Below are 12,618 nucleotides of genomic sequence, written 5' to 3'. Positions count from 1 at the left end.
GTGTGTGTGTGTGTGTGTGTGTGTGTGTGTGTGTGTGTGGTGGGTGGGAGGGGAGCAGGGGGAGGGGGCGTTCCTCTTTAGACTTGCCAGAGGATGAGAAAGGGTGTTTGGTGTTGCTAAGCAAAGACAGTGACTTGGACAGTGGAAGCTACTGGTGACATCTTGATTAGGCCTTAGGGACAGCTGAAGAGCTGCCTGGGGTGAAATGCTGAGACAGGCCTGGGTGGGATTGGGGAATAGAGAGAATCAAGGTGGAGAAGAGGAGCTTTGGCAGCCTTAGCCTAAGCTTGGAACAGGGATGTAAGGGGCCTTAGCCTCCTACCCACAATAGAGCTGGAGATGGGCGGCTTTCTTTGCTCCTGTGCCCACTGATCTCGGCTAGCAGGCTAGCATCCTGCCACTCAGAAACCCATAGTCAAGAAAGGAAAAGCAGTCACGGTGAGGTTTCTTGCAGAGAACTGTGGAGATTTAGGGCTTTCTCTGACCTCATGGCTATTCCCTAAAGGTAGCTACTCTTTGAAAGGATCAAGGAAAGAGAGCAAGAAAGGAAGGCTAGTCTCCTTCTATATGTAAAACACATTTAGCTTGTTAGCTATTTTCCCAGCTCCTTTCTCACCCTCTTGCTTTTCTGCCCTTTACCCACCTCCTACTCCCCTGATATGAACCTCATGATTTGGCTTTGCTCTCTGCGGGTTCAGCCAATCTATGATGACTTTGAACAAGAAAATTTCTCAGACCTGACGGCAACCTTAATTCTTGGCTTTGACAGTCTGGGATTTCTTGGGAGTCCTCAGCATTTAAAATTCCCTCACTGAGGTTTCTAAGGCTGAGAGAGGAACTGCTGAACTTCTTAAATCTGATTTTAGTCTCTTTCACCTGTCTAGAACATAAAATCCTTGGAGCCCCAAAGAAATTTCTGACTCCTGGAACGGATTCATTTTTATGTATTAGCCCCATAAAAATGAGATGTGCCTGCTTCCCCTCTTACCTTTATCCTAGAGAGAGTAACAGCATCAAAGAGCCATTTGAAATCTTGAAGAGCTTGCTCTTCTTCCAATTTTGAGGCCTTAAGGAGAGAGCTTTTAATTATTTTTCATAGCCCCTGGTCCCAAGAGGGAACCTTATCTAGAAGTCCTATACCAACTAGTTTTTAGCAAAGAGTTGTCAGTTCCAGGGCCCAGAACTCTGTACTTCTCCCATGACTGACATCAAGTGATTTAGGGTAAGTCAGCACTTACATTTGAAAACTCATGTGAAGATAACTTTTCAACCCTTCAAACTTTAGTAAACCCTACATTTAGTTGAAGTCAGATTTTAAAACTCAGCCTGAATTTGTAAGTCTAACCCACAATTTTGAGAGGCTCACTAATACAATGTATGTGTGGTTCTGATTTCAGGCAACTTTGTCTTCTTTTTTTAAATACAGTTCACCCAAGAGCCCTGGTTGGGAAACTGAGACTTAAGCCCCCTGGCTTTTTCTGTCAATATTAAGCAAATTTTCTCAGAATTTCAAGGGTTAAGATGGGGGAAAATGGGACTTTTAGGAGAGGATATGAATGAGAAATGGTCCCAAAGTCCTGAGTGGTTGTTTTCTTCCCACTGACCAAAGCTGGAGAGGGATCCCTCAGGAGGGTGTGTTCCGGATTTCTTGCCTCAGGCCCAAGACTCCAACCATTTTATAATGGAATCTTTATTTTGTGAAAGTAAGTATATACATAGCTGGGCAATTGTGTAAATTAATAGTAGGTGGACTTTAGGGATGGATTTTAGGATTTGTCTCTCTAGTCCATAATTAGGCCTGTGTGCACACATTCATGCATGTTCATGTTAGAGATAATGTGTAAGGCTGTATGTGTATTTTATTACTTATGCTTTTTTAAGTTGATCCATATATGTGATATGTGTCTGTGTGTTTATCTACTTGTGTTTTTATCACCTGTATATTTGTGCACACAATTGTCATGGGGAGGGATTTTTTTTTTAAAAGACATAATTCATATCTTTAGGTATGTCATCTGATTTTTAAAAACATACATGAAACTCTCAAAATGCACTTTCCCAAAGCAGGTTAGCAATAAATTAAAGTTAAAATACTGAGAATAAACAGATTATGTAACTGTCAAGGGAACACCAAGAAGTAAATACTTACTCAGAATCAGGACAGATAGTAGACTTTCTAGAGATGTCAACTTTTTGTTGCATTTAGAAAGTCTTCATGGGTCCACCTCTTCCCATCATTGAAGCAGTGATTCCCAATTGGCTGTATAAGGGATGGTTAGGAATAAGAGATGTTTAGTATCTGTAGTCAGACCCAGTTCTACCACTGCCAGCAATGTGACCCCTTATCCAAGTACACATAACCTATTTTGTGCCTTAGTTTTCTCATTTTCAGAATTAATCTACTTTACAGTTATTTTAAAGATTAAAAAATTCCTTTAAAACACATAAAATAATGCCTGGCAAGTTATTCAATTAATGTTAGCTACTATCATTATTATTACTATTATTATCATTAGATTCAGGGACAATTCCAGCTGCCCTTCCTGCAGATACTGAACCTGGTGTTGGGGGCTCCGGAGTGGAACAGTAGGGAAGAACGTCTGTCCTGAGTCGCCTCCCTCCTAAGGCCCCCATTTTCCTCTCTGCCCTGGCCCGCCCAGTCCCAGCCCTGCTTCCTGTGGACGTCAGGCAGTGATGCTCTTCCCCTCAGACCTAGATAAAGGTAGGGTGGGCAAGGCCCAGCCACCAAGCTCACGGAAGTCAGCATCGGGCACCCAGGCGAGCAGGGGCACAAGGTATGGTGTTGCCAATGGTACTGCCTTGTATGTGGCTATGAAATTAATGTTTGTAAAATTTAACTGAAGTTTTTAAAGATGGAGCAGTAGCCAGGACATGGCTCTAGCTTCAGCTTCAACTGCTGTCTTGTGCTTCCCTCCAAGGTAGCGGGGACTCATCTCTGGAGAAGGAGTTCCTCGGGGCCCCAGTGGGGCCCTCAGTAAGCACTCCCAACAGCCAGCACTCTTCTCCCAGTCGCTCACTCAGTGGTAAGTGTGCTTTTCTATCTCTGGGCACCCCATTTATTTTCAGCCCTTCATTCACGACCCATTGGCAACCATTTTCCCATCACTGACGCAATCTGGTTTCCCGCTCGGTCTTTAAATCACTAAGGAGCTCAGTGTCCAAGTTTTACCTGGGTTCTAAAAGAAGAGTCACTGCTAGATTAGGATGGAATTAAAAGAGGCATGTGTAGGAATAAGGTAAAGGCTCTAGAATTGGAGAAGCAGGTAGATAGAAATAGTCACTAGCTAAAGCCAGACAGGAAATAGAGAGAAGGACCTTTCCTCCTTCCCTGCTCCCCCTTTCTCCTGCCAAGACCGGGTCCCTATGACTGCCCCTCCCCAGCTGGCTCTAGATCTGTGGCATTCTCTAAATGGTTGGAATAGCCAAGAATGTAGGTCAGAACTATAGCCAAAGCCTGTTCCCCAGTGGCTCCTCCTTCCTTCACTCCCCCCATTCCAGAATTATATGGAGGGAGGATGTAGGGGTTCAGTTTTCTGGGGTGGGAGCATAATGTGAGCCATGTCTGTCTTCTAGTTTTTCCTCTCTTTTAGACTGCTATCCCTTCAGTCTTACTGGGACTATTTTCCCGCCACTGTTTCTTGCTGGCTTCCTGCCCAGGGCTAAGTCAGACATGTTTCTTAATGGCAAAAAAATAGAGGAAAAGGCTCCCTCAGCCTCCTTCTCTCCCCAGTGACCGAAGGCATCCTATGTACCACAACTTGTTTCTCTTGAAGCCTATTTGCCTAATGAGTGAGAGATAAAGAAAAGGTGCTTTAAGTCCCAGCAGGACCCTAATTATGCCTACTTGGAATACTAGTATCTGGGCTCATTTTAGAAGGAAGCCCAGGTAATGTAGTGGTAAAAGAAGCCCAAGTAGTGTAGTGGTAAAATGTTGGGATGCCAACCTAAAGGTCAGTAGTTCAAATCCACCAGTTGTTCTATGGGAGAAAGGTAAGAAATCTCCTTCTATAAAAATTTACAGCCCCATAAATTCAGTGGAAGGGTGCTATGAGCCAAACTCAACTTGATAGTAGTGGCCTGGGTGACCTGACTCATTTGAAGGCCTAAATGTTTCATAGCCTGGAGACAGCTTCTTGGACTTCAAGAGTACCATTCTGGCCTGGAAACAGGTTCCCCTTTCTATCTATCTCTGTCTTAAAAACATCAATCCACCCTTCAGCCAACTCCATCAAGGTGGAGATGTACAGCGATGAGGAGTCCAGTAGACTGCTCGGGCCAGATGAGCGGCTCCTGGAGAAGGACGACAGTGTGATTGTGGAAGACTCATTGTCTGAGCCCCTGGGCTACTGTGATGGGAGTGGCCCAGAGCCTCACTCCCCTGGGGGCATCCGGCTGCCCAATGGCAAGCTCAAGTGTGATGTCTGTGGCATGGTCTGCATTGGACCCAACGTACTCATGGTGCACAAGCGCAGTCACACTGGTGAGTAAGCCTTAGGGGTTCAGGGCTGAAAGGCTGAGGCAGAGCTAGATGGAAGAGGCCACACTGGGAGTGGAGTGTCTTCAGGAAGGGAGGGGTCTCTCCCAGCATTTCTCTCTCAGTAGAATTTCTAGCTGAAAAAATAAAATGGGGTGAAACATGGACTCTCCTCCACACTTGTTCTTATTTGGCACTTTCCTCAATTGTTATAAGAAACTAAAAAGAATTTTTCTCCAACTTAGGGCAAGGGAAGGTGTTAAAACCTTCTTTAAAATTCTTCTTAAGAAGAATCTTTGGGCTCTCCCACCTCATGGGGTGTGGGATAGGGGAAGAAATGCAGATACCTCCTCCTCTCAGCTTCCTCTGGCTTTTGACTTCTAGAGCAGAGTAGGCTTTGGGGCTCAGTTTTTGGTAAGTCTTTTGGCCCTAGTAGTCCAGACCTGCCTCCCCTTCTCCATGCCACACCTTCTCAAGGGATCTTGTCCCCAAATGATTGTTATATAACAGGTTTTGTGTGTGATACAGCACTGCCCCTCAGAAATGTGTTCTGATCACCTTGGGGGTGGGGTGGGGCAGAGGGTGGCAGACTAGGCCAAATTTCCAAATTCCTCATATTCAGTCTTCTTTTACTTGCAGGTGAGAGGCCTTTCCACTGCAACCAGTGTGGTGCCTCCTTCACCCAAAAGGGGAATCTGCTGCGTCACATCAAGCTGCACTCTGGGGAGAAGCCCTTCAAATGTCCCTTCTGCAACTACGCCTGCCGCCGCCGTGATGCACTCACTGGCCATCTCCGTACCCATTCGGGTCAGTGACCAGTCCAGTGGGAGAGGAAAGAAGTGGGAAGGAAGTCAGAATAAAGCCAGTTAATAGAGGCTGGTACTTTACCTGTATCTGGAGAGTGACAGAGTCTGTCATTGAAGGGAAAGCACTTATCAAATGGGATCATCATGCCTATCTAACCCCTCTCTTGAGCAGCAGGACCCCACAGGGAATTAGGAGGACCCTTTGATAGGGTATTTTATGTCTGCCACACTCTGTGACATGGAGCAAAGGAGCATATACAATGGTCCTGCCTCATTACCATCACCTTTCCTGACTTTGCTTTTTAAAGTTCACAGCAGTGCGAGTCCTCAGTGTCACTTAACTCTCCTTTCTGAGCGCCAAGGAAACCTTTCTACTCCCAAATGTTTCAGGCCCACACCTGCTTCCATTTTTACCTCACTGATCTTAGTTCAGGCAACCAGTGTCTTTTCCTTTCCTTCATAGTGGTTTCTTGTAAATATCCATTCTCCTGTTCCTAAAACTGCATAAAAAGGACAAGACATTAAAATAAAAAAAGAGTGTCTACTTTCTGTTCTACATTCTAAGAGGGAAGAGTAAATCCAAAGTCAGGTAAGTTCAGAAGGTACCAGAAAGGTAGTATTTGGACTTATGCTAGTATAGTTCGATTAACAAGGTTTTCCAGTACAGCCAAGACTGTTCATCAGTATCTTCCTTTCTTTTTTTATCAGCACCTTTCTTATTCAGCTGGAGAGATAACACTTTTCAGGCATTTACTGATTTTAAGCTTTTGGCTCACCTGAAGATATTGGGAGCTAATCTGGTTTTAAAGTGGAGCCTTAAATTGGAAAAAGCAGGAGAAGGAGAGAAGGGAAGGAATTAGTAGAAGCTTTTCTTTCTTTCTTAGTATCGTTCTTCTAAACTTCGTGGGCCAGGACTTAAGGGACAGTGCAATCACTTCACCGTCTTCTACTTTCACCAGCTATTCACCTAGTTCAAAGTTATCTTAGTACTGAGAGACTACCGTTAATTAATGATTCATAAAATAAAAAAAAAACACTTCATTTGTGTATGGTCAAAACTAGAAGCTCTGGCGGCCCAGTCATAAAAAGTTGCACTACTCACCCACAGACAGGTGGCTCAAATCCACAATCTATCCCAAGGGAGAAAGAAGGGCAAGCTCTCATGCGACTTACAGGCTCTGAAAACCTGCTCATAGTTCGCTATGAGTCAGTTCTGACATAATGGCACATAGTAACAACAAAAACAACATACTCATAGCCACCCAAAGTAGATGTTATTATGTTATTATGCCCATTTTGCTGACAAAGAAATTAGCAATTTTTTTCCCTGGTCACCTGGATCCATCCAGGTCCAGTGCTAAAGAATGACGCTCTTTTTCCTCAGAAGAGAAGTGGCACTCCCTGCTAATTTAGAACAGGGATGGTTTACCCCTAAAATTCTTACTAACAAAAATGAAGTGAGCTGTGTTTGTTGTTCTGTGGAAGACTATTAGAAACAGAATCAAATACAGACATATTATTGGGTCTCATATACTTTAAGAAAAAAGAAATCATACTTCTCCTAAATGGGAAACTGTTTTCCCAAAAGTCTTGGGTGAACATCTCATCCCCAAAATTAGTGTTTACAGAGTAAGAGAAAAATGGCTGTAGGTTGAGTCCCTCAAGGTTCAGCCTAGCGTGTAGGGGGTTGTTGTTAAGTGTCATCTAGTCAAGTACGACCCATAGTGACCCTATGCACAACAGATCTGAACCCTGACCTAACCTATGCTGTTCTCATCATCTATGACACACTTGAGCCCCCTGCTACAGTCATTGTTTCAGTCACTCTCATCAAGGGTCTTCCTTTCTTTTTGCTGACTTTCCACCTTTCCAAGCATGATGTCCCTCTCCAAGGAACAGCTTCTGCTAGCAAAGTATGTGAGATGAAGTTTTGCCATCCTTGTCTCTAAGGAGCATTCTGGCTGCATTTTTCTCTAGGACATATTTGTTCTTTTGGCAGTCCATGAGATATTCCGGACTCTCCTCCTATACCACATTTCAAAAGCATCAATTATTCTTCTGCCATCCTTATTCAGTGTTCAGCTTTTAGATACATAGCAAGTGATTGAAAAGACTATGACCTGAATCCAGCACACCTTATTCTTCAAAATCATTGCTCCTCTGTAATTTGGAAAGGTCTCTGACAGCAGACTTGCCCAATACTATTTCCAGATTGCCAATTCCCTAGCAATACCTTCTGTCTCCCTGTACAATAGCAGCAAGAGATACATCAAACATATAAAATCTTATTTCTCTTACAGATATCATCTCTCAAGGATTAGCTTTAAAGGAAATAACAATTTCCGTTTTTCCTCAGCTTTTCATCAATAGAAATGACATCTCTAATATCAGTTCTTTATTAATGGGGGAGGGAGTAGCTCCTTGAAGGCTTTTCCTTTCTATTAATTTTTCTTCTTCTTTTCAGAGTTTCTCTATCAATGATGGTTTTTCTGGGAATCTCTTGGTACCTCAGTGTAGAAAGAAGTGTAGTGAGACAGGAAGATAAAATAACCAGTAAAAATCAGACTAGGGATGGAGGTAAAAGTGTAAGTAAAGGTCATTGAAAACTGCCACTCCCCACATCATCAGATCTAAGAGTTCTCACTTCTGTCACCCCCAGCTGGCCAATTTCTCCCCCAAACCAAAACAGATAGTTCTTGAGTAAAAAATCCCCTTGTCTGATAAACAAAAGTTACACCCATCTGCCACATGGAAAGGTTAAACCACAGCCTGTGCCCCAGACTCAGATATCCTGGGGTGGGGCCAGCCTGCCTGCCAGGGACGATCTCCTACCAAGACCTTGGGTCTTCACTTCCTTTAAGCAGCAATCTGGCTATCTTGAGGCCCACGACAAATCCAAAAATGCACTCCTTGGAATCTCTCTCTTCACATAGCTACACATTAGCCCTGTTCTTCTATTTGACTCATATTAACAACTGAAATTGGGGAAGGGAAAACAAACAGAAGGATTCAACTCAGCAACATTCCTTCTTTTCTCTATCAGTGTACATTTGCTTCTGGATGATTTTAGGGGCCAGGATTCAAATAGCAGAAACTCTGATACTATTTTTCTCCTCTCAACCCCTTAGTCTCCTCCCCAACAGTGGGCAAGCCCTACAAGTGTAACTACTGTGGTCGAAGCTACAAACAGCAAAGTACCCTGGAGGAGCACAAAGAGCGGTGCCACAACTACCTGCAGAGTCTCAGCACTGAAGCCCAAGCTCTGACTGGCCAACCAGGTGGGACTGTGGGCAGGACTATTGAGGAGCCGAGGACTGAGACAGAGAGAATGCACATAAGGATGATTTCAGCACCTCCTCTGCAAAAGGAGATAGTTATCTTCCAAGTACCTCACAGCAAACACCCTGTTGTTGTTATGTGCTGTCTAGTCACTTGCAATTCATAGTGACCCCCTAGCTGATGAAAGTCCTGCAGTAGGTGCTAGAAGGAGATCCATAAGTAGAAGATATGGTTTAGGTCTCTAACATTATTAAGGAAGAACACAAAGAATAAATCAATGGTCAAATGTATAAAACTGACCCCAAATTATCTTAAATGTTACTGGGATGAACTCTACATGGGGTAAAGTAAGCAGAGTCCAGTTTTCCAGGCACGGGGCATGACCATCCTTCACTGTGATCTTCTAGGCTGCTGGATTAGAGCTTCCCCAAATAGCTGCTCTAAGTCTGTGACCACCTCCTTCCCACTAGGTGACGAGATACGTGATCTGGAGATGGTGCCAGACTCCATGCTGCACTCAGCCTCTGAGCGGCCAACTTTCATTGATCGTCTTGCCAATAGCCTCACCAAACGCAAGCGTTCCACCCCCCAGAAGTTTGTAGGTAAGAGTCCTGTTGGAGAGGAAATAGAAACTGTAAACTACAATTCATCTAAATTCTGAGCTCTGGTATCCTTTAGACCAGCTGGGTCGGGAGATTTGGTTGAAGAATAAAGATTGATGGTCTCTGGTGCACAGTCTATCCCCAGAATAGGAGGGAAGTGAAATGGGAAGATGTGCTTTAAGAAAGTAGGAAGCACATCATTAAAGATGCTTTAGTGAAGTGGGAGGATGTGTTTTTAAGGCCCTGGGACTGGTGTGCCTGACTCTTCCACTTTGTGAGAATAGCAATCTGTGTGGACTGCAAGGACTTTTTTTCTTTTCATTTCTATATAATTTTCTTTTTTATATTTTATTTTTAATAATTTTAATGAACATTTACAGAGAATTTGGATTTCCATTCATTCATTGCTGCACTTCTCTCCCCACCCAGCCCTCTCCCCCCACACCCCAGTTCGCTCCTCTCTTTCAAAAGTAAAAGACTCCCTCCCCAGTACACAATCCCCCCACACCCCTCCCACCGCCCCAAGTACATTCCACTGTGCAACCTTAATTGTGGACTCTTGTGATAACCATAATACCCTATCATACATCGCTTTTAAATTATTCAGTCCCTCATCTGTTTCAGTGCAGTATACACAATTTATCCAGTTTTTCTCTGTCTTACCCCCACCCTGGTATCAGTCCCATTTTACAGCAGTGGCAGCATGAAATATTTGTCCTTTTGCGACTGAGATATTTCACTCAGCATAATGTCCTCCAGGCTCACCCATTTTTAATAATATTGAATGAGTTCCTTGTTTTTCAATGCAGCATAGTATTCCATTGTATGACTATACCACAGCTTCTCTACCCATTCGTTTGTTGATGGGCACCTGGGTTGTTTCCAACTCCTTGCTATTGTGAACAGAGCTGCGATAAACATGGGTGTGCATATGTCTGCTTGGATGTCAGTTATGGTCTCTTTGGGATATATTCCCAGTAGCGGAATTGCTGGGTCAAATGGTATCTCTATTTGCAACTTTTTGAGAAAGCGCCATACCGCCTTCCACAGTGGTTGCACCATTTTACATTCCCACCAACAGTGAATAAGGGTTCCAGTTTCTCCACAACCTCGCCAGCATTTGTTGCTTGCTGTTCTGTTATATTTCGCTATTCTGACTGGGGTGAGATGATATCTCATAGTTGTTTTGATGCAAGGACTTTTAAAGTCAGGAAAATAAATACATAATTCCTCCAACAGACCCTGTTCACTAGCTCTTTAAAGACCTAGAGATTTTTAGTCATGAAGGGATTACTAAAGATCAGTGGGTTGGAATTGAGTCCTCCTCAAAGATTGTAGTCTAGAGTCTAGGAATACAGAGGCCCACAGAGACCTTGACCTCTGAGGGAAGAAAATGAGGGGTAGCAAATACTGTTACATTCTGCCCCATGGGTAAAATATTATGTAATCCTAAGGGAAATTATCCAAATACAGTCCTACTGAGATTCACTCCTCCATAGGAGAAAAGCAGATGCGCTTCAGCCTCTCGGACCTCCCCTATGATGTGAACTCAGGTGGCTATGAGAAGGATGTGGAGTTGGTGGCACACCATGGCCTGGAACCTGGCTTTGGAGGTTCCCTGGCCTTTGTGGGTGCAGAGCATCTGCGTCCCCTTCGCCTTCCACCTACCAGTTGCATCTCAGAACTCACACCTGTCATCAGCTCTGTCTACACTCAGATGCAGCCCCTTCCTGGTCGATTGGAGCTCTCAGGGTCCCGAGAAGCAGGTGAGGGACCTGAAGACCTCAGCGATGGAGGCCCCCTCCTCTACCATGCTCGAGGTCCCCTGACTGACCCTGGGGCATCCCCCAGCAATGGCTGCCAGGACTCCACAGATACAGAAAGCAACCATGAAGATAGGGTTGGGGGGGTGGTATCCCTCCCTCAGGGTCCCCCACCCCAGCCACCTCCCACCATTGTGGTGGGGCGGCCCAGTCCTGCTTACGCCAAAGAGGACCCCAAGCCACAGGAGGGGTTACCACGGGGCACCCCAGGCCCCACCAAGGAAGTGCTTCGGGTGGTGGGTGAGAGTGGTGAACCTGTGAAAGTCTTCAAGTGTGAGCACTGCCGCATCCTCTTCCTGGACCATGTCATGTTCACTATCCACATGGGGTGCCATGGCTTCAGAGACCCTTTCGAGTGCAACATCTGTGGTTACCACAGCCAGGATAGGTATGAATTCTCTTCTCATATTGTCCGGGGGGAGCATAAGGTGGGCTAGTGACCTCCACACTTCTCTTCAGTCCACCACTGCCCTATCTACAGGTGTCTAGCTCTGTCCCCACTGCATCCCAAATTTTGCTTTTAGCCTCATCACCGACTACCTGACTTAACACATGACCCTGATCCCTCACCTCTTCTCCTCTACCCTGACTTATTTAAGCATTGTGTTGAAACAGGTCTTCTGCTAGCATATCCTAGTGAATATCCTAGCATATTCACTGAGTTATTTATTAATTAGTTGTGTTTAATTTTTGCCTTTTTTAAAAAACAAAACTGTCACCTGCTACTCTCTCACCCTTCCCACCAAGGTGCCCGACCAGTGCTCTTAGACCTGAATTTTCTCTTTCATAAGGCTTCCTCTAGTAGCTCCAAGGGTAGGAAGCACCTCTTAAGTATTAAGAGAACTTGAGCTTTCTCTTAATTCCTGATTCTTAGAGTTTTGATGTTCTTATCTGATTTTTCAGTTTTTATGTTGATAGTCATCTCTGGCCCTAATTTAGCTCCGTGGCATTATATCTCCTCTCTTGGACCCTTCAACCTGGCACTCCATACCTCGTGTGCCCTCTTACCTTGGCAGCTTGCACTGTTCTTGAACAAATAATTTCCTCATTTGGAAGTAGGAGGCGCTAAAGGAATTTTTTCCAGGCACATGGGACTGAAGGTCCTCTGATATTCTCCTAATAATATGAATTCCCAAAGTCCACATTCAGGATCTCCCTCTAGATGTGATGTATCTCTTCCCTATCTTTGAACAACCCTCACTACTCCTCTGGTCTCCTCAGCCTACCAGTCTTCTCAGTGGTGGTTTTCTCTCCTTGGAATGCCCCAATTTTATATTCTCAGGGGCCTAGGCTAGGTCTGCATCCCTCCGTGTCTCTGACACAAGGGGAGCCACAGGTGCCTAATTGGGAGCCAGGGCATGGGAAGGGAGTGGGTCAAGATTTTTCTCTTTTTTCCTCTCAAGACTCTTCACTCCAGTGACCTTCCTAGTCTTTCAGGGGCTATTTTAGACCCCATCCTATAGAACTAGCATGTTCCTGCCTGGTGACAAAGGGTTATCTCAACCCCTCAGTCATCCTGCCTTTTCCCCTCCTTGCCCCACCCTCTGCCCACAGTAGGATTTACCCTCTCATTCCTTGATTCCTGAACCCTGTTCTTGAGGTCAGTGGCAGGG

The 12,618-nt window shown here is 44.7% G+C and overlaps 1 protein-coding gene across 2 annotated transcripts in view; it reads left to right on the top strand.

The window, feature by feature from the left end:
* The window catches only part of IKZF4 (IKAROS family zinc finger 4 (Eos)), an 11,904-nt gene extending 462 nt beyond the window's left edge, over positions 1 to 11,442 (top strand). Inside the window, exons 2-8 of one of the 2 annotated variants that reach the window (XM_006897641.1) lie at positions 1,610 to 1,703; positions 2,940 to 3,044; positions 4,241 to 4,501; positions 5,135 to 5,302; positions 8,430 to 8,579; positions 9,051 to 9,182; positions 10,682 to 11,442. In XM_006897641.1, coding sequence (XP_006897703.1) covers positions 1,610 to 1,703; positions 2,940 to 3,044; positions 4,241 to 4,501; positions 5,135 to 5,302; positions 8,430 to 8,579; positions 9,051 to 9,182; positions 10,682 to 11,442 — 1,671 coding nt within the window. The remainder of the gene's footprint in view (positions 1 to 1,609; positions 1,704 to 2,939; positions 3,045 to 4,240; positions 4,502 to 5,134; positions 5,303 to 8,429; positions 8,580 to 9,050; positions 9,183 to 10,681) is intronic. The other variant, XM_006897642.1, reaches the window with a different exon arrangement.
* Positions 11,443 to 12,618: the final 1,176 nt, after the last annotated feature.

The sequence above is a fragment of the Elephantulus edwardii genome, unplaced genomic scaffold (assembly GCF_000299155.1).
Source record: "Elephantulus edwardii isolate Elephantulus edwardi_28Jun2011 unplaced genomic scaffold, EleEdw1.0 scaffold00212, whole genome shotgun sequence".
NCBI classification, from domain to species: Eukaryota; Metazoa; Chordata; class Mammalia; order Macroscelidea; family Macroscelididae; genus Elephantulus; species Elephantulus edwardii.
The sequence above is the reverse complement of the archived record's forward strand: the minus strand, read 5'-3'. Positions and strand labels throughout refer to the sequence as shown.